At 43.9% G+C, this 27,372-nt stretch overlaps 5 protein-coding genes across 7 annotated transcripts in view; 2 read left to right on the top strand and 3 right to left on the bottom strand.

Moving 5' to 3' along the window:
* Positions 1-1,220, bottom strand: part of LOC310813571 (growth hormone-regulated TBC protein 1-A-like) — a 4,748-nt gene extending 3,528 nt beyond the window's left edge. The window contains exons 1-3 of the mRNA XM_083682631.1: positions 973-1,220; positions 349-494; positions 3-36 (exon numbers count right to left, since the gene is read on the bottom strand). Coding sequence (XP_083538757.1) covers positions 3-36; positions 349-494; positions 973-1,037 — 245 coding nt within the window. The 5' untranslated portion in view covers positions 1,038-1,220. The remainder of the gene's footprint in view (positions 1-2; positions 37-348; positions 495-972) is intronic.
* A 786-nt stretch (positions 1,221-2,006) lies between these two features.
* LOC310812754 (DCN1-like protein 2) lies at positions 2,007-7,103 on the bottom strand. Of its 2 annotated transcripts, none has more exons than XM_083681449.1 (7): positions 6,976-7,103; positions 5,446-5,662; positions 5,173-5,341; positions 4,497-4,627; positions 4,232-4,314; positions 3,830-3,926; positions 2,007-3,571 (listed from the first exon to the last, which is right to left on the bottom strand). In XM_083681449.1, the coding sequence occupies exons 2-7, from the start codon at positions 5,618-5,620 to the stop codon at positions 3,492-3,494; spliced, it is 735 nt and encodes a 244-aa protein (XP_083537575.1). In that variant the 5' UTR covers positions 5,621-5,662; positions 6,976-7,103; the 3' UTR covers positions 2,007-3,491. The 2 variants fall into 2 exon arrangements, with proteins under 2 accessions (XP_083537575.1, XP_083537576.1); XM_083681450.1 differs by having other exon boundaries at positions 2,007-3,423.
* A 1,362-nt stretch (positions 7,104-8,465) lies between these two features.
* On the top strand, positions 8,466-17,524 carry tfdp1a (transcription factor Dp-1, a). 2 transcript variants are annotated; one of them, XM_083682470.1, is made up of 13 exons: positions 8,467-8,478; positions 9,492-9,569; positions 10,651-10,734; positions 11,022-11,088; positions 11,283-11,386; positions 12,037-12,158; positions 12,603-12,768; positions 14,810-14,956; positions 15,128-15,196; positions 15,375-15,526; positions 15,783-15,949; positions 16,131-16,209; positions 16,378-17,523. In XM_083682470.1, exons 3-13 carry the CDS (start codon positions 10,723-10,725, stop codon positions 16,514-16,516), a joined length of 1,224 nt encoding a protein of 407 aa, XP_083538596.1. In that variant the 5' UTR covers positions 8,467-8,478; positions 9,492-9,569; positions 10,651-10,722; the 3' UTR covers positions 16,517-17,523. The 2 variants fall into 2 exon arrangements, with proteins under 2 accessions (XP_083538597.1, XP_083538596.1); XM_083682471.1 differs by lacking the exon at positions 9,492-9,569 and having other exon boundaries at positions 8,466-8,478; positions 16,378-17,524.
* Positions 17,525-17,575: 51 nt separating this feature from the next.
* On the top strand, positions 17,576-23,155 carry LOC310813444 (rhodopsin kinase GRK1-like). Its single transcript, XM_083682469.1, has 7 exons — positions 17,576-19,101; positions 19,894-20,021; positions 20,343-20,500; positions 20,623-20,706; positions 21,511-21,635; positions 21,914-22,115; positions 22,504-23,155. Exons 1-7 carry the CDS (start codon positions 18,403-18,405, stop codon positions 22,794-22,796), a joined length of 1,689 nt encoding a protein of 562 aa, XP_083538595.1. The 5' UTR covers positions 17,576-18,402; the 3' UTR covers positions 22,797-23,155.
* An 850-nt stretch (positions 23,156-24,005) lies between these two features.
* On the bottom strand, positions 24,006-25,069 carry mettl21cb (methyltransferase 21C, AARS1 lysine b; the record flags this gene model as incomplete). Its single annotated transcript, XM_083682335.1, has 3 exons — positions 24,914-25,069; positions 24,579-24,696; positions 24,006-24,403 (listed from the first exon to the last, which is right to left on the bottom strand). Exons 1-3 carry the CDS (start codon positions 25,055-25,057, stop codon positions 24,006-24,008), a joined length of 660 nt encoding a protein of 219 aa, XP_083538461.1. The 5' UTR covers positions 25,058-25,069.
* Positions 25,070-27,372: the final 2,303 nt, after the last annotated feature.

The raw sequence follows: 27,372 nt of genomic DNA, 5'->3' as shown, positions 1-27,372 counted from the left end.
GCTCGTTAGGCACGCCCTTACGCACGTACCGCTTCACTATGAACACAAATCCCATAGGACAGCAGGCCTATATGATCACACCTACACCAATCAGCGAGGCTGTGTGTGTGCGCTCGTGTGTGTCAGCTCTTGAGATCCCCTGCTGGGTCGCTCTTCTCCATTATAGTATAGTACAGTATACAATAAGCACACACTCAGTACAGAATCCATATAAGGAAGTCGTCAGTTCTTACACAATATGTCAGTTCTCACAACAATAACAAAAAGAGGGGTGTGTGTATGCGTGTGTGTGTGTGTGACTATAGGTGATCGGGATGGGGGTGATTGTTTGGACTGTATGTGTCTTACCCTTCAGGTTCTTCTCCACATGAACTTTCCCCTGCAGGAGTTTGGACCACCTGATGGACCTTCTGGTGAGAACAGTTGCGTACTCTGTCATCATCTCCTCATAGGACTCATAGTCCTCAGACCTCTGAAACCCATATGGGTCCACCCTACAGAGGCAGAGAGAAAGAGTCTGTTCAACACAGAGCAAGCAGGGTAACAAAACACCACACACATAGCTACAATAACCTGTAGGGTAGTATTGCTGTAGTTGGGAGCTCGGATGACACAGTTGAGTCAGCCCGAGTGAAATTACATTCCCCTAGGACAGCTGGGTGCATAAAGGAAAAATCAAGCCAGAAAGAGGAAAGATCTATGGCGAGAAGCCAATCTGATAACTAAATACATGGATGAATATTATAATGTCCTATTAAGCGAAATGATCCGTTTCAGAGCGTACACTAAACTTCATCTGGCTAATTATTGCCATACCATGACGTCGTCACCTGACAAAAGGTGCGGTCATTGCTGTGCCCTTACTGAAATGGACCGTCTTAAGATAATTTAATAATATAATTAATTAGCCCATAAGACGCTCAGAGAAAACACGTGTATTATACTAAAGGTTTGTCTTCACAGCCGTTATACCTGTCACTCGGGGTGCTGTTATTCAGAAGTTCAGAAGGGATGTTTCCATTCGTTTCACTCTCCATAGCGGTGGGTGATCCTCTTGTTGAAATGTGTCTCGTACGCTCCGACGAACTTCTGTAACTATGTTTTTCCGATACACAACTCAAATGTTTACATTTTCATTCGAAAACTCTAAACTCCTTCCACACAGCAGTGGCCGCTGGGCAGTAAACACAGGACACTACACGGATGCTCCAAAGTTCAACACGAAAGCATCAGTAGGCTATTATCTGAAGGCTATTTCAGATCATAAATCCGGATGTGAAGAGGTAGAATATTTTAAACAAACGGTAGTTGCTTACGGTGTGCAACCATTAGCGGTTGGCCCGTGTCTATTCAGTAGTTCTTCTTTCTCCCCAAGATCACCTGTCGTCCAGGAAAGGATCCCCCTCATTAGCATAATAGGACGTGGAGCTGAACCGCAGGTAGGTCAATGGAGATGGACTTGTGTGTGTGTATACAGTACATTCCATTGATGGATCTCTCATTCAGATAAGAACAATGACTTATAAGCAAGAATGTATGAACCAAGTTCAAACAAATCTTTCACTCTTTTCAGAAACTATCAAGACACTTTAAAATAACCATGCCTGAATATAAATGTATGATCTGTTTGTGATGTCTCCTTGAATGTCCCTTGAATGTGTTTTCAGTCTCCTTTGTTCCATCAAATCGTGAGATTACCCACATTTAGTGCCAGTATTGTGGGTGAAGCCCATGGCCTGGGAGCCTCCATTCACAATTACACTGTACAATCATTACATTCAATACAATATCAACATTGCATGTGTTTGAAGTATAAATAAAGATTAAGGGCGGCTTGAGAAGGAGTAAGAAGACACAGTCCTGGAAAGAGAGGGCAGCAGCTAATTGGACTGGGTCATGCATGTGAGGGTATCAGTAGAAAGATAGTTAGTCCAGTCCCACAAGCTTCTCACTCACAACAGGAAACATAAACATAACAATTTATGAATGATAAAAACATGCTTTATTCAAACTAGCAAAACCTGTTTGAGTAGTGTAAATAACTTTTTTTAAATTATTTGCTCATAAAGGCAGCAATACTGAACAAATGTCCTGAAGTTCAGTACTTCTGTTATTTAATCTCTCTCTCAAACATCGCCCTCTAGAGGGATTTTACTGTGCCTGCTCTGCATCATTGAGGCATTGCAACTCCATCAGTCCTTGAGGGCCATGCTGGTTTCTGTTATATCCATGCCACTTTATCGATCAATTAATATAATTGATTGTCCAGAGAGTCCATCCCACAGGTTGCCCATGTATAACTCTGATCAGAGAGCAAGGATAAAAACCAGCATTTACAGTGGCCCTGTAAGATTGTTGTTGTGAACCCCTGACGTAATGCACCATAACCTGAAATAACACACAGGCTTTCATATACAGTGCATGACTGTTACACCAACTAGCCCCCCCCCCCCCACACACACACAGGCTGATTGTAAGTTTCAAATTGATATTTAAATATTGTAAAATATCACCTCAACCACAACAATTTCTAATAAAATAGCAAAGTGATCTGAAGTGTAACAGACAGACAGCGGTTACATGCCCGCATCCAACAGGGCTCTAAAATCACACACCCCCCCTACATGACTGACATTTAGAAAAGACATTGCCCATGACTGAAATGTTTAACAAATCTGACAAAGCAGATTGAGCAACAACAAAAAAATAAGAACACCATTGTCCATCCCAACCTGTTCATAAGATGATGATGATTTGTAACACACACCTGACCTATTCATCAAAATCAATAAAATGATATTGAGGCAACATATTACAGAGATTTTTTAAATTAAAAAGAATAATATCTTGTATTCATAAATGTAACATTAATATATTTCTTCATAAAGTTCTCTCTGTACATAGTGTTTTAGATACGGTATAACGTAACAACTATAACAGTTCTTTTGGCGCTGGTGTTGCTCTGTCCCGTAGTCTCTGCGTTGGAAACATTCCGGTCCCTGCTTGACACACAAAACTAATTAACAAGAACACCCAGAGACCTCCTCTCATGTACTGTAAATCCACTTTTAGAGAGCCCTTCCCCTGTGCTGGCAATGTTTTGTCCTTCCACCATCTGAAAGGCTGTAGCGGTCCCTGACGAGTCTCTCTCCATATTCTCTTCTTTAGTGGTGTACTAGAGCAGAGGAGGCACCTGGGATACTGAGGCTCCAAAAGGGAGCTGTAACTGGACCACAGATATTCCAGAGGCCCATCTGTGTTAGCTGGAGCCAGCAGCTGCCAATGCGCATGTGATGTCTCCATAAAGTGAGGACAGAAATAACACCCACAGTCATTTCCTGTGTTTTCCCCTCTCTCCCTGATTGGTGGTTCCTGATAGTTGTATGGTGACACGATTTCAAGTGTTTCTTGATTTCTTTTTGTCTTAAAAAAAAAAAAAAGGAGTCAGAAACAAAGCTACAGTACTCCTCTTCTAAAGGGCCGGGTTTCAATCAGAGAGTTTTGCGTTTGGATCCCGTCACAATTGGCCGAGCAAATTCCACAAAATCATCTATGAGGACTGGCCATGCCCCTGACAGGAGGTAGATGTCATATAATTAGCTGTCACATTATTGGCTGTCACATTACTGGCTGTTAATCAAACACTCAAAAGCCTAAACATCCAGTAGCTTGGCAGGACCAGAGTTGGTAACCACGACTACAGGGTAGGGATATGCTCAGAATAATGCAAAAATAAATTATATCTGTTCAAAAACGTTTGATCTTTATTTTATTCTCAATACTCCGCCAAACTGAATGATGTGCCATAAATCATGCATTTTTAACTCACCTTCCTCATCATAGTTTGACATATCTTCTGCGATCATGTTACCAAAATCCAGCAGTAAGTTCCATGTATCTTTGGGAATGGACCGTTTGTGGTGCTCCTGTCCAGGAAGAGAGAAATGGCAAAAGTGGACAAGAGACAGGATGCAGCACACAGACTGCTTTGCAGTTTCAGGGGATTATTAGTCGAAAGCGTATTAAACTAGTTTTTTTCTTTTCATTCAAAGAGTCAACAGTGCACAATACTTTGAGCCAGGTACATCTAATCTGACTCAAGAGAGTTGCAGCCCTGGTACAGTATCTCTGAGTTGAAGAAAATGATCTTGTACCCTTGATATGACTTAACAACAAATGCACAAATCATTGGATTACATCTGTCAAAAACGGAGTAACATTTCTAATTTACCAATAAGAATCTGTTCCAGAGGTCCAGGAACCTAAAGCGGCCAATCAGGACCAGGTTCCAGTAAGCTACAGCCATCTCTAAATCTGAAACAGACAGAAGAAAGACCCTGGTGACAAATTCACATTGAATTGGATTTAAAACATTTTGCTGTATTTTCATTCTGTTTGCTATTAGTGCCATCGTCGTCAACATCCTGATATAAAAAATCTGACAGACGATAATAGTCTTTATAGTAATGTGACTCTTCTGTCTAATTCCCCTTTACCTAAACCCTTCTGACCAGGGTTCTTGGCAAAGTTGAAAGTGAACTGGTAAAAGTCCCTGAACTTGCTGCTGTCTTTGAGTTCCTGTTCCAGTCTAGGAAGTAGAGCCTTCAACTTCTCTGGGCTGTCGCACCTGGAGAGGAGAGGAACAAAGTGAGCAAGTGAGTTGATAGCAATCAGCAGGGACATGCACAGACTTATGCAAGGGAAGGTGCTTTTCCCCCAAAAAGGGCATGGGGGAGGGGTAGGGGGACAATGCGATGTGAGGGAAAAAATACCATCCAGGAGGGCATTCTGTGAGTGGCAGGGCAAAGAGGCAGGGATTTTGCCCCCCACTTGTGCATGTCTGTGGCAATCAGACATGAGTAAATAAACACATACATAACCACAAGCGACAAACAACTAACACATCTAACCAAGTGGTTCCCATAGTTTGTTGGGGCTGTGACCAGGAAGAGTTAGCTTAGCCACTCCAGTGGCTCCAGAGCAACTATGACCCTATACTGCCTTCACACCGAGCATATCATTAAGGCAGAGTATTCATGCCAAGGTTGAGTCAGTCTAAATATAGCCTCCCCCTCCACCAAGACACACTGGAAAACAAACTACAGTAAGGCGCTTTGATCTGCATGCTTCCTAAATAGAACTGTGTCCCAGGTTGATGACATCACTACTCACCCCAGTTCTGTCATGCCATCCAGGAACTCCTTCTTGCTGAACTCGCACTGGGTGGCGGCCCGGAACTTCCACGCCACGACCAGGACACTGATACTGGCTGGGTCCAGAGTGAGGTCGTCACAGAACTGCTGGATCCCATCAATACCAACCTTATTTTCATCCTGGGAATCTGTGAAACAACATGTAATCATACGCTTCATACAACATGAGCACAAACGCATACAAATTAACATGGTCCAGCGTTAACACTTCCTCGCTGGAGTCCACACTTGCCTTTGTAGCGGTTGTAGAGCTGTTCCAGCTTCTTATGATCCACAGTGGTTTTCATGGATTCCTTATAGTAGAGGTCTGGGTTCTGGAAGTAGTTGTCTGTGGCCACCTCTAATTTCCAGTCATTCTGCGTGAGGCAGTACAATGCCGTCTTCTCCCCAGCCTCTGTGAAGGACATGAACTGTCTAACAGTGTCCCTCTGCGAAGACTTCAGCTTATGCTGCACAAACACAGGACACGGGCTGTCAGACACGGGCTTGCACAGGCCAGGGAGCACATATAACAACACACACACACACACAGAGACGCAGACAAAGACGTACAGAAACATCCACAGACATTCAGACTGAGGTCCTACAGACACAACGGCAGATGAACGAAGGCACACAGACAATCATTTAGGAGAAATACAAGCCAACAAACAGACAGCGGACAGACAAGCATACAAGCTGTGGCAACACTTGGATGTCCTGTCAACAACCAAAGCAGACATTGAACTATTCTGAGAGTGTGGAAGAACCTTGGGTAATCTCGAAGCACGTGTGGTACCCCAGAATGGGGAGCTTCGTGGAATGTAACATGAGAAGGGGGATGCCATGCCATTGCTATCAACAGAACCAAGCCGCGCGACAAGTAAGGACTTGGACCGTCCCAGATGCACTGTGCCAGCATGAGTTTGGAACGTTTTTAAGTAGGCTAATTCATGTGAACAGATATAAAACATGCAATTCTGAATGTGGTAGGCTGAAAGTTAGAGACATGCATTTCTTTGAAACGGAACACCTCCACATTAAAAGTCTATGATTATAACACAGGCAGGCAATGACCCCTGAGGGCGACACTAACAGCCAGCTCTCTTCCATACTCTCTGATTTAGTCCTTTAGGTTGTGTTAATTACCTACCATTTTCAATGTTTGACCAATTTCATAGTCTGTCGAGCGCCTGCGCGGATGAACTATCGTGGACTACTTGAGAGTTTAGTATTCTAAAATCTCTGGTTTAGGCGCCGAGAGGTCAGAATAAATATCCAGGATATGAAAATGTGACAAGCATTTCCAAGTAGGTTTGGGACGGTTTTACTTAATCCAAACATGGCTGTGACAGCAAATAGCCTAGCTGTGACGAAGAAAACGAACGATATCAATTTCGCTATACTGCTATATTAGACTACATATCCCAAAACGCAACATGTTTATTGTTTCGGAAGTAGCTAGCTGCTAGCTATGCTAGCAACATGGTCCGATCAGACTGTTCAACAAGTGAGACAGAAAGCATTCTCATATCTTAAAATTTGAGAATCGTAGCTCGCTAGTTGGTTTGAATAAGTTAGCCTGTAGGTATCACTATACTCTTCAATGCATTGAGCTTTTCAACCTGTGTTATCAAGAATACAATATTTTACTCACCACTGAGCTAGTTTAGTTTAGATGTCTCGCCAATTTAGTAGCTTAGATAACAGTTAATAGGGGTAAGGTATAGCTGTCATACACAAGGTTCATTCATCACAAACATTTTATCCATTAAATGCATACCTGACTGACTGCCTTTATGATGCTTCTGTAGACGCTGTCTGGTCTCGTCGTGGCGGGTCTGTATGTGCGTGCGGAGTTCCCAAAAATGTCCTATTTCTGTCCGGTAACTCAGACCTCCAAACAAGCTAGCCAGAGGAAAATTGACGTCACTGGAGCAGTATACAAAAACATGAACATATGAACCATGGGATAAACATTCCAAGTATTTGGGGAATTAAGACAGGAACTCTTGTATTAAAGGGTGTGTGTGCGCGTGTGCGTCTGTCTGTCTGTCTGTCTGTCTGTCTGTCTGTCTGTGAGACAGAGTGTCAAAAAGTGTATTTTATTTAAATATGATTTATTTTATTTATATGTGATAGGGACATTCAATTAAAACATTCACATTGAATTAACAATATTACATGTGGCGCACATTTCAAACATTTGTCCGTTTGGGCTCAAAATGTAGTTGATAAGTCACACACAGAATATAGGTCTGACAACAGCAATGAAGCAATAATACAGATTCAGTTTCACATTTGAGCAATTTCTCCTTGTGGACTCTGGGCCTATATGACGGCATGTGATGTTGAAAGATTAGTGTGTGTGTGTGACTGGCAAGTAAAGTTGGGAGGACTCACATCTTTCTCTTGGAGATAACAGGGTGGAAGGGGGTATTGAATGACTGAGCTAGGAAGTTCAACTAAGAAGGCTGGTTTATCTCTAACTCAATGAATCAGGGACGCACCTGACTTTTCCACTCTGCTATTGGTGGTTGTTAGACTGTTGTTGTGGTTGTGTGTGGTTGAATTGAATACATTTGGGCACCCTGACATATTTCAACCCAATTTTCCTCTCCACAGGTGATGATCCAAGTCCTCTCTCATTGTGTCTTTACTCCTCTTTTTAAAATGTTCTGATACCTTCAGGAAAAATGAGATCGTTTTCTGAGGGCAACTGTGTGCAGTAGAGGGTTAATATCATACACCTTGTAAATAGATTATCTGATACAACACAGAAAATTGCAGAAATAGGTTATAAAATATTAGACCTACAGAACTCGGCATAGGAGGCCCTAGTGAGCAAACCAACGTGTGCGCGCGATTTGGAAAGCCGAAGCGCTAGCAGGGGGGAGGACAAGTTCATCGCCGAAATCGACTTCGGGGAGATAGAATTTCTGGCTGAATGACAGATGGGAATAAATGTCAGACATATCAAAGGTGCAAACGTCGTTACCCTAATTACCTATATGGCACTGTGTCATTTGCCTCTGATCTTAGGGCTGTTTTAAGGTACGGACGTTTTCTTCTTCCACGTTTGTCTCGACCACGTGCGTTTTGTTATTGTTAATTACGACTCCTCCCCTTACAGCCAGTATCACTGTCTTCAAATCGCGCGGACTCAGAAAGCGCTAAAGGCGTGGTCTTGGCAGCACCAGTGGCTTGCGTCAAATAAACGCTATCCAATCCCTAAGCTCAGATGTTAGACACCGCCAAGATCAGTTTGAGAGAAGGACGGTGGATGGTAGGTGCAGGGAAATCAAAGGGCAGCCGGCTAACTAACTGGCAAATAGACTCGAATACATTTCGTGTTAGTCGCGTTTACTGGTTGAAAGAGGGTATTTATACATTTGACATTCGGAAGGTAGTACTAAACTTGGTGGTGGGATGCCAATTAATTAGATAGCAGGCTAGCTAAGCAAGTTAGTGGCTACTGCACTGCTAGCTAGCCTGTGCACTGACATGCCAGTTCCAGCCACTACTAGTTGGAAGCACTCCCGTTGTTTATGCTAGCTAAGGAAATAGCGTGGAAACTAACTTAACTAATGAAATTGCTGGTTATCACCAACACAGCTAGTTGTGTTATTGTCGCTGTCTATAACTGTCTGTTATAGGTTGTGAGCTGAGCATATAGACTACGCTTGTGTGCATGAGTCAATTAGCTTCCAATTTAAAAAAACAAAACAGCCTCTTGTCATTATACTGTATTTGATTAGCTAGTAAATTAGGTACCTGATAGCGACTTCAATTTGTTAACCGAGACAGATCTTTTAGCTACATTTATCTGAGGCAGTTAATATATTCTGAAAATGATATTCACTGTCAGATGGCTATGTAGCTTGCTACCAGCTGAGCTGGGTTAAAATGTTGTTTTTAGCTATGATTTCATAGCTAAAAACATGAGGAATGCCCTCGCTTACGGACAATACTAATCGCTAGTTGGTCACGTCGCGTTATTTGCCTACTAAATTCCTAACCTTTTATTATGTTCGATCATATAAACCACCCGCCGCGTTAATATCATATACATAAACGAGTTAGCTAGCGACTAGCATTAGAAAGCATCCATTTTGACTAGCTAGCTATCAGATGACTGACCGAATTGTGATGCCACTGCCAGCTTGCATAGGTACAACTTCTTCTTTGTTTTCCACCAGCAATATAAGTTATCTGACAGAAGTTGAATTGCAGGAAAAACAAATTAATTTCAGAATAATGATAATGTAATGCCTAGTTTTGTTTCCTGTTTCATGATAGGGATTTAGACCTCCTCTTCCTCTATCCTCGATGCCAACAAAAACAGCCGTCGAAGAAGCAGGAGAGAAGAGTGCACCCGTAAGTGCACTTATACTATTATCTTTTTAGTGCTCGGTAATTTCTGTTAACAAAATACAAGCACGTATCTCATACTACTACAACTCAATGGAAAAAAAAAATGTGAATCCGCTCTATCTTACTGCAGCTAGCTAGCTAATGAAACGATCGACCGTTGCTCAAGTGCATTTAATCAGATTCTTGTCTCATTATGTGCAGGGGACTCATAAGGGGTACTTGATGCTAGCGCACGACATTGATTGTGAATTTACAAATTCTCAATAGCGAAAGACTAGCCATGCTTTGTTTCCTTGCTTGCTAGCTAGCTAGAAGCTAGCTAACTAGCTAGCTATCAGTTTGTAGCCTGCACTGCCCTGTAAAGTTAATGAGGAATCTAAGGACGAAGTCAACACCTAGGCCTTACTATGCATAATAAAAGTTATGATTTAGATATCAGATAAGTCGACATGAAGGCATATGATAATCGTCCTAAATTATAGAATCCAACACCTGTGAGTGAAACTCCGCAGAGAATTATTTTGGCTATGTTTTGTCCTGTCTCTAACCAGAGGTGCTTTGTGCAATGTGTTGCCTGCTAGCAGACGGCCTGCTTCTTGAACAAAAAAATGTTGCACCATTTCAGCCTTGCAAATATTACAATTTAAGCAGTCATACTTTATATTGTAAAGAATTTGCGATAGCGAACAAGTAGTCGTAATGCCAGTGAATTGCAGTCTGTTATACAAATATGCAGAGGCCTATCAAACTGTCACACAGTGGAGGGGAGGGATATCTTGGGTTGTTAATGAATGGGGGGTTTATGCTCGAGTACTTTACTTGAAGTAGCTAAGCTCCCCATGAAGAGCTGCAATCGAGGTCAAGCTTGTCTGTCTTATAACTATCCTGAAACGATTTGATGTATATTGGCAGTAAAGTAATGCATGTACATTTATATTGCAATCAATTTCTATGTTGTGATTTAATCAGAAAAGGCGCAAATGTATGATGTATACCTGCTTACACTCTTAGTCACACAGTGCACTAGCCAGTACATTAGTTGATGTCACTGTAGTATCATGGTTGGTTGTCTTTTCTGTTTCAGGGGAGTCATTGGTGACATTTCAGAGGTTCCATATCTTCAGACAGAGCCTTACTTCCCCGGTCCATCAGGATCATGGCCAAAGATGTGAGTCTGGCCCAACTGTCGAGCAACATTGGCAGGAAAATGAATGGAAAAGAAAGGCCACTTTTGGATTATGTTGATTATGATATATGAATGTCTTTTTCCATGGTCCTGTTAGAAAGGTTGAATGGCTACACCATTCAACAGCCTGTCTCTGGCCAAAACTTTGCTCTTGTCCTGCCTTATTACCTATCGCCTTTCGGTAAATTAAGCAAAACATTTAGAGATTCAAGAGTGACTAGCTGTCGTGCTGGAGCCGATGTTGATTGTGGCCTCTCTGTCCTGAACAGGCTGGTCTGATTGAAACAAATGGAGAACTGAAGGTTTTCTTTGACCAGAATCTAAGTCCTGGTAAAGGTGAGCAAGGCACTCTGGATTATACATCATGCAATTCCAGCAACATTAATCCAAAGAAAAAAGAAGCCATGACAGTATAATGTATAATTTCATTTCTGTTGTCTATGGCCTAAACTCAACACCAGGGGGCAGTAATACTGCACCATAAGAGCACTTGTCTCTTTTGTGAGACCCTTGTATTGACTTTGCCTCAGGTGTCCTGTCCCTGGTTGCTGTCCATCCTACATCCATTCCGGTGGCCAAACAACTACTGCCCAAAACACTGGGGCCCTCCAATGTCAACATCGCACCACACATGGTTAGTTGTGCACCTCTTCCTCGAATAGAAACACGGACAGCAGAGCCCAGAAATATGGTGACACTGCAAGCACATCATTGATGAAGTAGAAGGGTAACTATTACCTGCACCACAAAGAGAATGTAGTAGTATATTGATATTTGCTCTCAAAGACATTGCAAGCTTAGTCTGCATAGATTGCAAGCTCACAGGACACACTCCTGCTCACACATCAATTTATGGAGACACACACACACACACACACACACACAGGTTTAAGCCCTCCATTATCATTGTGAGGTGACCGGGGGGGTTGAGCCTAAGCTGATGTAACTCAGCAGTCAGCAGGATTACTCCCATCATCCCATTATATACAGTACATGAGAATATATACATAACGGAGATGAGCTTAGACACCACCTGATGAACGGGGGGCAGATTACAGTGGAATTTATCACCTCTCAAATATCTATTGGCTGTATGTTTCCGTCTCTAAGATTCTATGTTCTATAGTGCCTTTAATATGAACTTGTCTTCCATGTACTGCTCTTTCATTATGTTCTCTACTGCAGCCACAGGTCTTGTGGGACATTTCTCTTGTTGCCTTTAGCATCCCTATAATACAAAAAAAAGATGTCACTGTTCAATGGTTCAGTCCTGTCTCCCTGTAGGTGATTGGTACGCCCCAGAGGCCCGGTGTGTCAAGTGCCATACTGGTGAACAGCCCTCACACACCCAGTTCCCAATTCCTCACTCAGAGTCAACCACCAGAAGCCTCGCCATGGTCCTCAGGGTTAGTATCTACCCTCCAGCTCCTATGACCTACCCTGGGAACATCCAAGTTGCAATTCCATAGTCTACTTGCCTACATTTTAGTTATGCAAGGATCTGAACACTTTGGTTATGTGTATGAAAACTATATGGCTGTTGTCTACCAATAACTTGCTTTCTTTGGGGACAATTCTGTCATTTCAGTGCAGATAAAAGGACATGAGATGATGATGAGAGGAAGCCACTGTAGACTATTGAGATGCACTCTCAGTCTCAGAGAGTGCTAACACAGTGACTTAATACCAAGTTAGGCCAAAGTTTATTGAATATTCCACTACATCAGTAAACGGCAACCCCTGGAGCTGGATAAAGTTAGTGTTTTGAGATATCTCGTCAAGACCGGTACGATTGGTGTGTGACCACTGGTCCAGTGAACGTCTGTTTCTGACCACGGCTCTGTCCACAGGAAGCGGGGTAAGAAGGGGGAGAAGAATGGGAAAGGCCTGAGGCATTTCTCCATGAAGGTGTGTGAGAAGGTGCAGAAGAAGGGAGTCACCACCTACAATGAAGTGGCAGACGAACTGGTGGCAGAGTTCAGCTCTGCAGACAACCACATCTCCCCCAATGACTCTGTGAGTTCTGCAGCCGCACTGAGGGCTTTACAGCATATCCAGGCTTGATGTATTCGTGATGACATTTTCTTAGACAGAATTCTTATTTGACACCACAGTTTCCCTAGGCTGAATTTTCTCACCACACATTTTCTCCCAGACAGAATTTCTCTCTTCATTATGACATCAAACATTCACCCAGACAGAATTCTTCATGACAGCCCACTGACTTGCCACTGTCACAGATGGAGCTCCTCATTATGACATCATTACACTTGCTCAGACAAACTTCATTACATGGACTTGCATAATTTTTTTTCTCATTGACATGAATTATTATTCATTCATAATGACATCATTTTACAAAACCCAATGGATGCTCTTTGCTCTCCACCATAAAGGGTTTTATTGGTTCAAATAGGTTTAGGGAGTGGTCACTGTTCAGCCTTGTCTGCGCTTACTACTGCTGGAACAAAGTTTTACACACACACACGAAATAGCTCAGTTGGGAGAGAGTTAGACTGAAGATCTAAAGGTCCTTGGTTCAGCAAGTTTGTCTTGTGGTCTTCTGTGGCTCAGTTGGTAGGGCATGGCGCTAACAAAGCTTAGGTTGTGGGTTTAATTCCTGCTGGGACCATATATACTGAAATGTATGCCCTCACTGCAATGTAAGTCGCTTTGGATAAAAGTGTCAGCTCAATGGCATATATATACAGCTCTGGAAAAAATTAAGAGACCACTGCAAAATTATCAGTTTCTCTGGATTTACTATTTATAGGTATGTGTTTGAGTCAAATGAACATTTTTGTTTTATTCTATTAACTACTGACAACATTTCTCCCAAATTCCAAATAAAAATATTGTCATTTAGAGCATTTATTTGCAGAAAATGACAACTGGTCAAAATGACAAAAAAGCCTGCCGTGTTTTCAGATCTCGAATAATGCACAACACAATACTAATGTTTTAACTTAGGAAGAGTTCAGAAATCAATATTTGGTGGGATAACCCTGATTTACAATCACAGCTTTCATGCGTCTTGGCATGCTCTCCACCAGTCTTTCACATTGCTGTTGGGTGACTTTATGCCACTCCTAGTGCAAAAATTCAAGCAGCTCGGCTTTGTTTGATGGCTTGTGACCATCCATCTTCCTCTTGATCACATTCCAGAGGTTTTCAATGGGGTTCAGGTCCGGAGATTGGGCTGGCCATGACGGGGTCTTTATCTGGTGGTCCTCCATCCACACCTTGATTGACCAGGCTGTGTGGCATGGAGCATTATCCTGCTGGAAAAACCAATCCTCAGAGTTGGGGAACATTGTCAGAGCAGAAGTTTTCTTCCAGGACAACTTTGTACGTGGCTTGATTTATGCGTGCTTCACAAAGACAAATCATTAGACGACCAGGTGTTGGGCGAAGCTGAAAATTGGACTCATCAGACCTTACCCCAGTCCTCTACGGTCCAATCCTCATGGTCTTTTGCAAACCTCAGCCTGGCTCTTCTTTGCTTCTCGTTGATGAAGGGCTATTTTCTAGCTTTGCACGACTTCAGCCCTGCCCCTAGGAGCCTGTTTCGAAGTGATGATGGACTGTCGTTTCTCTTTACTTAGTTGAGTGGTTCTTGCCATAATATGGATTAGAACAGTAGTCGAATAGGGCTATTCGCTGTATAGAACTGTGTACCAACCCTACCTCTGCACAACACAACTGATGGTCTCAAACACATTAAGAAGGCAAGAAATTCCACAAATTAACTCTTGACAAGGCACACCTGTTAATTGAAAACCATTCCAGGTGACTACCTCATGAATCTGAGAGAATGCCCGAAGTGTGCAAAGCTGTCATCAAAGCAAAAGGTGGCTACTTTGAAGAATCTAAAATATAAAACGTATTCTTGTTTATTTAACACCTTTTTGTTTACTACATAATTCCATATGTGTTCTTTCATAGTTTTGACGTCTTCAGTATTAATCTACAATGTAGAAAATAATTCATTGAATGAGAAGGTGTACTACACACACACAAGCTCACAGTCAAAGACTAACCTCCCTTTTCCTTGTAGCACGTGTACGACCAGAAGAATATTCGCCGGCGTGTGTATGACGCACTCAATGTACTCATGGCCATGAACATCATCTCTAAAGAGAAGAAGGAGATCAAGTGGATTGGCCTCCCCACTAACTCTGCCCAAGAGTGCCAGAACCTTGAGGTGAGAATCTATACACTCACACACACACACACACACACTCACTCACTCTCAGACTTTCACACGCATGCTGAAGAATTTTATGCCAGAGTTATGCCAGAACCTAGAGCTGAGAGCACATTCCCTCTCTCACTCACCCATTGATCTGTGTCCTGCGTCTCTCTCCCTCACCAGGTGGAGAGACAAAGGCGACTGGAGAGAATCAAGCAGAAACAGTCCCAGCTCCAGGAACTCATACTACAGGTAATATTGGGTATGCATGCTCTTGATGACAGGCTTCTGGTCCAATGGGATCTCTGAACTAACCATTTTGCCGTATGGAAAATGCTGTATACATGATTAGTTCAATGTCTCCCATATCTTAAAGGCTCCAGGTTTATTAACATTGTTTTGATGCACACTCTTTGATGGTCCCATGCAGCAAATAGCCTTCAAGAACCTGGTGCAGCGGAACAGACAGACGGAACAGCAGACAAACAGACCGCCACCCCCTAACTCAGTCATCCATCTCCCCTTTATCATTGTAAACACCAGCAAGAAGACGGTCATCGACTGCAGCATCTCCAACGACAAGTGAGTGTGTTTTGTGTGTGTGGTATAAATCTGTTGTAAACAGTATACATAAACCACTGATCATTTAGTTCTTTTTCACAATCTGCTGCAGATTGATTGATTGTATTACATGATGGGACATGCAGATTTACGTTTTCTAGCATTCATGGTCTATTCATTTGTATTCTCACCACTCTATTCTCTTATTTCTCCATCACTCTATCCCCATGTTCTCTCTCTCCTCTCTCTCTCTCTCTCTCTCTCTCTCTCTCTGCAGGTTTGAGTACCTGTTCAACTTTGACAGCATGTTTGAGATCCATGACGACATCGAGGTTCTGAAGCGCATGGGTATGGCCTGTGGTCTGGAGGTGGGCAAATGTTCCCCAGAGGACCTGAAGACCGCCCGCAGCCTGGTGCCCAAAGCCCTGGAGCCCTACGTCACAGGTCAGAGCTGATGCTTGGATTGATCTCCTAATCTGTGGTGTATATCAGGGGAGGCTGGTGGAGGTAGAAATCAGAGGACGGGCTCATTGTAATGCATGGAATGGTGTCAAACACCGTCCTCCGATTTGTATACTGTATATATGCTTGTGTGTCTGTGAATGATGTGTTCTGTCTCACACAGAGATGGCCCAGGGTCCCATCAGTAACGTCTACATCACTGGAGGATCCTCCACTAACGGAGGACGTTACCACATGGGCAGGTGAGTCTCCCATGTCAGCAAAAACAGAGGAACAGTGACATCACTACAGGAAATGAAAGGGGTAGATGTCTAACCTGTCTCTGTCCCCTTTTGTTTTTACCCCAATCCCCCCTCTCCATCTCCCACCTTCTCTCTCTCCCCCCCCCCCCTCTCCTTCCCTCTCTGCAGTGACAGTGGTGCAGATGGCACTCTAGCCTCCAGCTCTAATGACTCTCACTACAGCGGCTCTCGGGTGGAGACCCCCGTGTCTTACATGGGTGACGAAGATGACGAGGATGACTATGACGAGAATGATGACGAAGATTAACCCGCCGCTCCGCTCCGCTCCATGCCTCGTCTCTCCAACAAGCACAGTCCTTCAAACTGCTGTCAACAAGGGATCTTAGTCTCTCTTGGCTGTGTGCTCCCCCCTTTTTCCTCTCGCTCCCACTCGTTTTCTCTCTGCCTTGCTCTCTTAGGGGTGTTGAAGAATGTTTGGTAAGGGGGGTGGGCACCCTCTCTGTCCTCTCTTTCGGTTCTTCTGAATAACACTCACCACAGTTCTCTGGGAGTTCGAGGCTAAGGCCTGAGCACCATCCTGCAACCTTTGTGTGTATTACCCACTTCTCTTCTCAGCAAGCCATCCCACTAGGATATAAAGCAAAAATTATTATTTACAACCCACTGCTCTTGGAGAATGTACAGGGTACCTTGTGTGTGTGAAATAGTTAACACTATGTTGCTTTGATTACATTGGGTAGACTCATGGCGATCCGATCTTATGAGATGTTTGCCAACGCCGTTGTGACAATTACTCCATGAATTCAATATGGACGTGTAGATGCAATGGGTGGAGGCCTCTCCTTCAGATGTGCAGATACCATTTATTTTTTATTTTTTAGTTGATTTCAGAGTTTTAAAAAAAAATCTTATTCCCCAGTGTGTTGGACTGGCTTCCTCTCGTTCTGTAGGCAGCTGCTTTTCTGATCTTGTTTGTTTATATTGTGTTTTTGGAGTTGTAGAGGCAACTCTTCCCTCAGACTGCCCTGTCACACCTTGGTAGTGTTTACAAATGACCAGCGAGGAGAATAACTCCACTACCCACGCTCCCTATAGGAAAATGATAAGCTTGTTTGGGAATGATGTAAACGGATCCTATGAAGTTTGTAGTTTATAGTGTCCGTTACAGGTCAGTGGCAAAAAGAGGACCTGAAAATGATTTGATGTATCAAATACATGGGTTGTATAGTTCTCCCTTCAAATGTCTCCTTTTTAAAACTGAACACCATATGTACTGACTCTTCCAAATACCTTTTCTGTAATCTAATATAAGTTTTCAAATTAAATATAGAGAATGTTTTAAGAAGTTGACTTCAGTGAGTTTTTGTGTGTGGTTGCTTATTGTCAAGTATGATGATATACTAGTAACTAGTGGGTTTTGCTTTTTTTATTTGTGTTAGTCATTGATTAGATTACAGTGTAATGGACTGGCAACACAGTGCTAATTGGGCCCGGAGCCCTCACCTCATCTCCAACCAAAGCCCAAACTCAACCATAAGCCATCCAAGTGACTTATTTTGCGCCTATCAAAATAAGACTTTGCAAGCCCATGACTAATGACTTGTACTGTGTGTGTGTAAATGATATGACATGGCTATGGGAAGCTTTAATCATATTACATTCTCAATTTTCCCATGTGAGATCTATGAGGGGGCAAGGATAATCATCTAGGGGTAAATCCCAGACTGCGTGCATTGACACCTCTGATGCTTTGCTTTGTGCTTTGATGGCTGCTGGTACCACAGGTGAATTGACACGGTCTTAATAGACCAGTCTCAGCTTGGCCTCCCACATAGTCTGGGGCATTATGGAGTTAGTGGATAAAGGCATTACTGAAAGATGTCGAGTCAGGTGTGTACGTGTGTCAAGTAAAGCCCTCAGCAAAGTGTGCCTTGGATCAGAAGACTTCTTGTTCCCTCTGTACCTACTACAGGCTCTACTCCCAAATCCTCTCTCATATCTCTCTTGCTCTCTCTTCGTCTATCTCTCCTTTCCCGCCCTCCCTCTAATCTCTCCTTACGGTTCTCTGTCTCACTTTAATTCTCTGAATTACCACCTCTCACACTCAAGTTCACTCATCTCTCCCTCCCTGTTTCCATTTCTCCCTCACAATGTTCTCCCTCTAAGTCTCCTAGTAGTTGCCTGCCTGTTGCCATGGATATCGGTGGACTGACCACTGTGGTGGCCAACTCGGCCTACATCAACGCCCGTGGGAGCATTGACAGCTCCAACCCGGCAGCTGCACGCGACAAGAAGTACCATGCCCGGCTCAAGTTGCCCCACATCACTGTGTGTGAGGACCTGATTGAAACCCTCGACCTGACCTTCCAGTCTGTGGCCGTGGAGCAGCCTATTGGCAAGCGCCTCTTCAGGGAGTTCCTAGACACAGCTCCAGACTACCATGGGCCCTGCCGCCTGTGGAGGGACATTGAGGAGTATGACATGGTTGAGGATTCAGACAGGATCAAAAAGGGCTCCAAGATTATCCAGCGCTACATGGACTCGTCTGCCAAGAACTACTGTCCCTTCCTTCCCCCGGACACTGTGGCCCAGGTGAAGGAGCACCAGGAGGCGGCCAAGGATGGTCTGTTTGCCCAGACGCTGGCCTCAGTTCTGGGCTACCTTCAGGAGGCTCCCTACGTCTTCTTTCTGGAAAGCATCTACCTGAAGAGGTTCCTGCAGTGGAAGTGGCTGGAGATGCAGCCCATGGATGCGGACTGGTTCCTGGACTTCCGTGTGCTGGGAAAGGGAGGGTTCGGGGAGGTGTCTGCCTGCCAGACCAAGGCCACAGGGAAACTGTACGCCTGCAAGAAACTCAACAAGAAAAGGTTGAAAAAGAGGAAAGGTTTCGAGGTGAGAGGACGGAGAGGGATAAGGAGAGTGAACCGGAGTCATTCGTTCCGAGTCGCTTTTCGGTAGTGTGTAGACTGTGCATTGTGTATCAAGTTTTATCTAGGCAAGCGGGGGATTGTGAGCAGTATTTTGAAATCTCAGTCAAACTAAGGCTAAATCACCATTTACATTCTGATGTGCGTTGCTATGTATGTCATAACATGTGATTATTAGGCACCCTGTTTTCTAGGGTGGCAGTTATCCTAATCCTGAAATGCCTGACCTGTGTGTATATATTATATACATTAGATATATTATTATAATTATTACATTTATATTTTATTGTTTGAATTGTATAAATGCCTTCATATCACAGAGTACAGTATGTTCTCCTGTCAGATGAGATACTGACGGTGTTAATCATGTTTGTCCCTGTCTGTCTGACCTCAGTCCACGGTATTAAACACAGCACAAGGATAGAGCGATTACTGAGAGCTTTAGTGGAAAGCTGTTCTGAATGGAACTGCTGCGGATGGTTATTTCTTGCCCTTGACTTACCTATTTTTTGTAATATATTATTTTAAAAAGCATTCTTCCATTCCTGGATTAATGACAGATTAAAAATGATTGGATAAATTTCAACAATGTGTTAGCCTTGTCAGACCCCGTCAGTCATTACTTCAGAATTCATTAATTAATTGTATGTCTTGCTCTTTTGACAGGTTTGTGACAGTTGATACTGAATGATCAAGTACTGTAATTGGAGAATAGTTGTGTCGATTGTGTCATGTTTGTCACCTGCTTTTCCTCTAGGGGGCAATGGTGGAGAAGAGGATCCTTGCTAGGGTCCATAGTCCCTTCATCGTTTCACTGGCCTACGCTTTCCAGACAAAGGACGAGCTCTGTCTGGTTATGACCATTATGAATGGAGGAGATCTAAAGTAACTTTACTCACATCCACAAATAGACACTGATATACAAACCTGCAAGTGTGAAGACTGTACACAAGTGTTTGTACACACACACACACACACACACACACACACACACACACACACACTCAGTACGCACAAGCACACACGCAGATGCACATACACAGATAAACTCACACACAGACCATATGATATGAATTTCCCTGATGAAAGCTATAATTAACATTTTACTGGGGTAACACCGATGGCGTTATTCTGTGCAGCTCTTTTTCACATCCAGTATGTATGAGATGTGTAAGACATGATGTATTTTCTCATGTACTGCCTCAGGTACCACATCTACCTGGTAGATGAGAATAACCCTGGATTTTATGAGCCCAGGGCCTGTTTCTACATTGCTCAGATCATCCAGGGGATGGAGCATCTCCACCAGAAAAGAATAATCTACAGAGACCTCAAACCAGAGAACGTTCTGCTGGACAATGAAGGTATGCTATGTTGTTATTAACTCGTGTACGCTCTCTCTCACTCACACACACATATGCTCTTACATATATATTAAATATGTTTGGGTAGCTGTTAATATACGTTGATTTAATGTTTTCCTCAGGTAATGTGCGTATCTCTGACCTGGGACTGGCTGTGGAGCTGAAAAAAGACGATACTAAGATCAAAGGCTACGCTGGAACTCCAGGTTAGTCTCACCTTACCGAACTATTTTATTCGATTTTATAAAAGATTTATTCATTCAGGTAAACCTGACTGAGGCCAGAGTCTCCTTTGCAGCAGGGTCCGTTTACACAGAGAGCAAAGGAAAGGAACAAAAACATAAACTAAATATACAATACAAGAACAAGTTTCAATTTACAAGAATACAATTACAGTACATACAGCTCAGCTTTATATACAAATAAAATCCAATGATGAGCCCTTCTCAAAGTCAAAGACTCCCAACCCACCGACTGATTCAAAAGACAATGGTGGTACAAAAGACTGATTTATAATGTAACGATTGGCACAGGCTCAGTTGAGGATGCTTGAGAGGAAAAACAAGATATTGTATATCCTTAGAACTTTTATTTAAGAGTCACAATGGACATCAATGAATTAATAAGTAAAAAGCACAACAGCACAGTCTAAAGGTGAGATTTATTAATTTTTTTATTTATCCTATATTTATACAGGGAGATCTTACTGAGTCTCGTTTACAGAAGGGCCCTGTAGGAACAAGGTACATGGCAACAGGGAATAAGATAAAAGAAACATCCAGGCAGACAAAATCACACAATATTTAAACAATCAAAAGCGGGGGGGGGGGGGGGGTAAAATGGAAATCTTCAAAAGAATTAAGGGAAATAAAGAAAATAATGAGATAAACCCTTAAAACATAACCACAACCTAGATTACAAAAGCAATGTGGATCACAGACAAAAGCAATAGATAGGAATCACAGATAGTTGTGCTTGACCTCTGCCTTGACCTATGCCTTGTCCCCCAGGGTACATGTCCCCAGAGATGCTGAAAGGAGAGAAATATGACACGTCACATGACTACTTCACTCTCGGGGTCACACTGTTTGAGTTCATGGCTGCCAAGAATCCCTTCAGGGAGAGAGGGGAGAAAGTAATCTTTTCATCCATATACTACTTATCTCTCAGTCTATTGACCTATCTACTGTATATCCCTCTCTCACTCCTTTTTTCTGTGAGCATAGCCATGTGTCAATGTAGCCACTCCAATTCAGTCCGTTAAGGAAATTCAATGAATTAATTGAAAACCACATAAATAGTCGTTAAATTCATCCATTTTACTTTACGGTCTTTCCCCCTGACTGAGTGAGTCTAAATTAAATCGAGGCCAACCTCGTTAGTGGGGCAAACTCACAGCTGTGTTCTGTTTAGGTTGAGCGTGATGAGCTGAAGGAGCGCGTCCTGAGTGGGAACATCGCCTACCCGGAGGCGTTCAGTGAGATCGCTCGCTCCCTCTGTGTTGGGCTGCTGACGTTGGACGTGAACAAGAGGCTGGGCTTTAAGAACGGGACCTGTGATGAACTCAGGACACACCCCTTCTTCAGCAGCATCAACTGGAGGAAACTGGACGCTGGTAGGGTTGCACGCTACATTCATTCATTCATTCATTCATTCATTCAGTTAGTTATTAGCAATATTGTGCATCGTTATGCTTTTTGATTGAAACTATAATGATCCGACTCGAGGGCTCTGCTACACGTCTGTGTTCCCTCACCTGTACAGCATGAGAGGCTGGTGGGGGTAGAAATCAGAGGACAGGCTCATTGTAATGCGTACCATTCCGCAGTCCGTTCCATGCATTAAAATGAGCACATTCTCCGATTTCTGCCTCCCCTGCAGTACAATAACAGATTCCACATCACATCACCATGCACCTTAGCACCTTTTCCTCAGAAAGTAACACAGCCAGTGAACATCACTCTCCACCTCTCCTCTGGCTCCTCTCCACCTCTCCTCTGCAGGCATCCTGCCCCCCCCATTCATCCCAGACTCTAAGGTGGTCTACGCTAAGGACCTGGATGACGTGGGGGCCTTCTCCACAGTGAAGGGGGTGGCCTTGGACGACCCTGACCGGGAGTTCTTTGATGAGTTTTCCTCAGGGAACATCCCAATCCCCTGGCAGGAGGAGATGATCGAGACGGGCATCTACGGGGAGCTGAACTTGTGGGGTCCTCCGGGCACCGTGCCCAACGACCTGCGCAGGGAATCCATCTTGGAGCAGCCGCCCAAGTCCTCCACCTGCTCAGTGTCATAATCATCACCGTGGAAACAATCGACGGAATCAACTGTTTTTTGGAATGTTCCTGAACAGACCAACCTCAACCCTTTGTTGTTGCCAGAACACTGGCATACTTAGGACACTCAAAATGGAACAAACGATTGATGGCATATTATTATGAGATTAAAAGCGAAAAATGACCAGGCAACCAGGCTCGACACACACTCTTTGGCATGGACATGGATATCTTGACTGAAACAGGATGCTCATTGTAGAGACTGTAATATGCTGATAGTTTGATAGGTGATGGAGGCATAAAAGATTTTTTTTTTTTTTAAATTCTCTGGAATATTTTGCACAGGCAATTGGGTATGGCAATAGCTACACATCTGTTAACCCACCACGCACTGATGGAAAATTTGTTTTGTGTGTGTGGGGGGGGGGGGGGCGTGTGGGCGAGTGTGTGCACGCAAGTGTGTGTGTGTGTGTGTGTGTGAGAGAGAGAGAGAGAGAGAGAGAGAGAGAGAGAGAGAGAGAGAGAGAGAGAGAGAGAGAGAGAGAGAGAGAGAGAGAGAGAGAGAGAGAGAGAGAGAGAGAGAGAGAGAGAGAGATCTGTTTTTAGTTGAAGTGATAATCAACACCTGCTTTCATTTAATGCAAAAGTATGTTGTATGTCCATTCAGTTGATAGTGTCTCTTGTGGATAGCTGACTACAAAACAAACAAAACAACATAGCTGTGTTAATGCTGAATGCACAAGTGAATGTGGGAGAAATGTACACTCTGTAGAGCAAAGCAAATTTATTAACAAAACAGTTGAGATGAAAGTATCAAATGTATGAAAAATTCTGGTAAATAAAATTACATTTGGAAAATTCACACAGTGTGTTGAGTCCCCTTGGTTTCATTTGTGTGGCTTTCTGCTTGAAACAGGTCGTAAGGTTAGAGCAATGTCATTACAGCCCAGAATCAGCCTTTGTATTCTGCCTGTTTTCTTCTGGTTGATAGGCCTATTTTCAACATAACGCACCACCACAAAACAGACTCTGGGGTTAGTGAGTCCAACTTCTGTAGGAAGACACCCCATCACATAATATCTATTCTCTTTGGTGTCAGTTTCAATCTGTCTATCTCTATTCTCTCATTTTGTGATGGGTCGCTCTCGCAACTCCCCTCTCTTGCCCACTTCATTCTCCCTGGTCTCTCTGTATTTCAGCTCTCCTCCTCCTCTCCCTCCTTCTCCTCATCATTCCCGTGCCGTGGCCTTGTATATCCTCACCTCCTCCTGGGGTAGCTCAGTCAGCAGTGTGGTGTTGAAGCTGCTCTTAAAGCTCTCTGTGAAGCGCAGGTCGGACTGGAAGCGGACCTTATTGGCCCACACAATTGTGGTTCCACTTCCTGGTCGGCAGAAGTGCCTCATGGTGGCCAGCAGCTCCTCCAGGTAGTCATGGTGATAGACGACGTCTGCTGCCAGCAGGTAGTCATAGTGACAGGAGGAGCCAGGGAAGTTGCGATCCAGGTCGTGACCCCAGGTGAGGGTGGTCACCTGGGGTGTGTAGCGGCAGCGGCCCTTTGTATTCCGGGAGAGGTTAAAGGTCAGGTTAGACAGGATGTCAGGCAGGTCGGTGGCTGTCACCCAGGCACCTGAAATAAAAGGAATTATCTGACTGAATTATCAGTCAGTCATTTGACCAATTGGTTGGCAAGCAGGGATCAGACATGTACAAAACATACAATTTGTGTACACATACACATATCTACTGAGGCAGACAAACAGACAGACAAACAGGCAGGCAGGCAGGCAGACAGGCTGACTTACCAAGTAGACTGGCCACTATAGATAATAAGCCGGTCCCTGCTCCGATCTCTAGCACTGCTTTATCCAGGAGATTCACTTGCTGCTGGTTGTTCTCCAGGAACTGACAAAGAGCCACTGCCTACACACACACACACACACACACCCCTCATCTTTTCATCATCAATGCAGCAGTTGCTTGAACAGTCAGAACCATAAGAATTCAAGCACATAAGTGCCTTTGTTGAAAATAGCATTTCCACTCTATAGACCGCAATCCGAGTGAATTCTACAGTATGTCTACAATGTCCCAGATCTGCCTTGATCCTCCACCACAGTAGCTGCTGTGCTGAACTTACCCCAGGCCAGATGAGGGCGCCATAGGAGTCCAGAGACTCGCGGATGCTGATGTCATGACCAGCTAAGAAGAAGGACTCGATCCCCAGGGCATAGTAAACACTGGGCTCCCAGGCATTCCGTCTGCCCAATGCCTCCCCCGCCATCAGCTTACTGTCAGACACCCCTGAAGAGGAGAAGACCACACCACAACCATGAATATCACACAGCACTAGCACTGCCACACCATGACCACTACCACACACACTCCAAGGATAGTACAGACAGTGCATACAACATAACACAAAGGCCTGGTGTATTCTTCACATCTTTGTATATAACCCAGGACAACCAGTCCTTGAGAAAGCTCATACAACCATCACAGCTCCAGCTAGCAAAATGCTAACAAACAAAAACAAAACATATGTATTTGAAAGGCCTCCAATCCCTGTTAGGACAACCCTACTTGCCTAAATCTGTGGTGCCATTTTCCACCTGTTGTCTCTCCTTGTGTTTCCTGTCCTGACCACCCTCGTCATCTGTTTTCTCCTTCATAGGATCTTCCTCCTGGTCAGGCAGGGTTACTTTAGGTTGGCTCTCCATCACGATTGAAACTGCAACTCTAGTTTGAAATAGTCAGAGATGGTGTTGTTCTATGTGTCACTGAATTTCCCTTTGGTTGTGTGTGTGTGTGTTAAGGACTTTTGAGGGGCAGTCTTGGGGAGGTGTGGAACGCTAGCAGAGAAAGCTTGGGCTGGGCTACAGTTAGTCCACTGGTACCCCTAGCTCCCTGGCAAGCCTGTTGGGTCCACATTTCAGTATATATGGTCCCAGCAGGAATCAAACCCACAACCTAAGCGTTGTTAGCACCATGTTCTACCAAATGAGCCACAGAGGAGTACTTCAACCCTCACATTCATAATATCCTTCTGTCTCTACTCATACCCCTCAATCCCTCTTCCCCACAGCCCACAAACAGGGCTGTTCTCTTCCCCACAAATATACTACCCACACACTATGAGAGACTCTGTTTAAATAAGAAGATACCAGTTGCAGCATACAGTATATGATTTAGTAAGGCTACTGACTCAAAGACACCGGTACAACGCATGAAAACCCTTCTCACTGTGTGTGTGCGCATGCATATTCATTTGGTATTCAACACTGGCATACTGATGCTCATAAGGGCTTGTAGAGTCATACAGTTGAATTGTAATAATTGTTGTATGAAATGATACAGACCTTTCTGAGGTGGTGGTCTCTTCTCGTCACTGAATCCGTTTCTATGTCTCTGTATCTCAATCTCTCTCTGACTTGAACCAGTGTTTATAAAGAAGCATCCCTACTGACACACCCCTAAACATTGGGCTATAATTATGAGAGAGAGAGAGAGAGAGAGAGAGAGAGAGAGGGGGGGGGGTGGAGGGAGGGAGGTTTGGGGATCTCCAAAAAGAGACAAATATAGAGGAGGGAGGGGGGGAGAAAGCGAGATACAGGCATAGAGAGAGTCGGTCAGCCTTGGAGTGATCGAGAGTGAGAGAGCGAGAGATATGCAGCCTAAAGCTAGACATCTCTCTGGGTAAAGCCCCTCTCCACAGTCCATTGATCCCACTCACTAAAGCCAAATCCCCATGCTCAAAGAGATGGTGTGTATTTGTTTGGGAATTTAGAAAAATGGCCACAGATAAAGTCCTACTGGTCTAAAGCAGAAAGCTGCCCTCTTCTAAGTTAATTCCAGAGGCTTGGCTACACTGTACCCACCCCAGGGGGTGGGCGGAAGCTGGCCAGGGGCCTCTGGTTATGTGGGAGCTGATTGGCAGATTAGAGGGCAAAGGGCTCTGATGATGAGTCAACCTCCATGAATCCTTACTCTGGCCCATGGGTCTTATGGCTTAAGGAGAGGTCATGAAATCAAAATATCCAGTAATTTACAGCCCCATTGGGAATGTTTTTACAGTCTCAGAGTTCAGCATCTCCTCCCCTCTCCCACTCATCCCTGTCTGACCAACCCTCTCTTTTTGACCTTTATGCACAAACCAGTAGGACTATAGATTATCTAACCAGAGGGTGGTGTGTATTGCAAAGCTCCATGTATGATTTGTGGGACGGTGTGATGCCTCACAAAGAGTAGGGCCCAGACTGTAAGCAGACTAGTATGAGATATAGGGTCAAAGTGAGGGGTGGGTAAGCCTGAAGGCATTCTATGTGTTCTTCTAGAGTCTAATGAAATTAGAGGTGTGTGGGGTATGGCTGACCCAGGCCTGAACCGGACCTGACCCTCAACTCTCTGTCAGCACTGACGAGGGAATGGGTTGCTCTCCCTCCCGTTCACTCACTCACTCACCAAGAGTGTACTTGCTTCTCTCTCTCTCTCTCTCTCACAGATGTGAGGCTCTAAGTGTGAAACTAAAACCCCAGCTCATTGTCATGTAAAGGATACACATCAATGTTAAAACACTTGTACCAATCTAAGGATAGGACC

Source organism: Argentina silus (genome assembly GCF_951799395.1).
Source record: "Argentina silus genome assembly, chromosome: 12".
Classification (NCBI taxonomy): domain Eukaryota; kingdom Metazoa; phylum Chordata; class Actinopteri; order Argentiniformes; family Argentinidae; genus Argentina; species Argentina silus.
This window is presented reverse-complemented; position numbering and strand designations above follow the sequence as displayed.

Bases quoted from the DNA above. Each gene is read 5' to 3' on its own strand.
- LOC310812754 (XM_083681449.1), bottom strand. From the start codon at position 5,620: ATGTCCTTCACAGAGGCTGGGGAGAAGACGGCATTGTACTGCCTCACG. The intron at 4,628-5,172 runs GTGAGTAGTGAT...TCTCCTCTCCAG, and splicing joins GATGGCATGACAGAACTGGG to GTGCGACAGCCCAGAGAAGT. The intron at 3,927-4,231 runs GTAAATTAGAAA...CTTCCTGGACAG, and splicing joins TCTGGAACAGATTCTTATTG to GAGCACCACAAACGGTCCAT.
- tfdp1a (XM_083682471.1), top strand. The intron at 15,527-15,782 runs GTGAGTGTGTTT...CTCTCTCTGCAG, and splicing joins TGCAGCATCTCCAACGACAA to GTTTGAGTACCTGTTCAACT. The intron at 16,210-16,377 runs GTGAGTCTCCCA...CCCTCTCTGCAG, and splicing joins GGACGTTACCACATGGGCAG to TGACAGTGGTGCAGATGGCA.
- LOC310813444 (XM_083682469.1), top strand. From the start codon at position 18,403: ATGGATATCGGTGGACTGACCACTGTGGTGGCCAACTCGGCCTACATC. The intron at 20,022-20,342 runs GTAACTTTACTC...GTACTGCCTCAG, and splicing joins ATGAATGGAGGAGATCTAAA to GTACCACATCTACCTGGTAG. The intron at 21,636-21,913 runs GTAATCTTTTCA...TGTTCTGTTTAG, and splicing joins TCAGGGAGAGAGGGGAGAAA to GTTGAGCGTGATGAGCTGAA.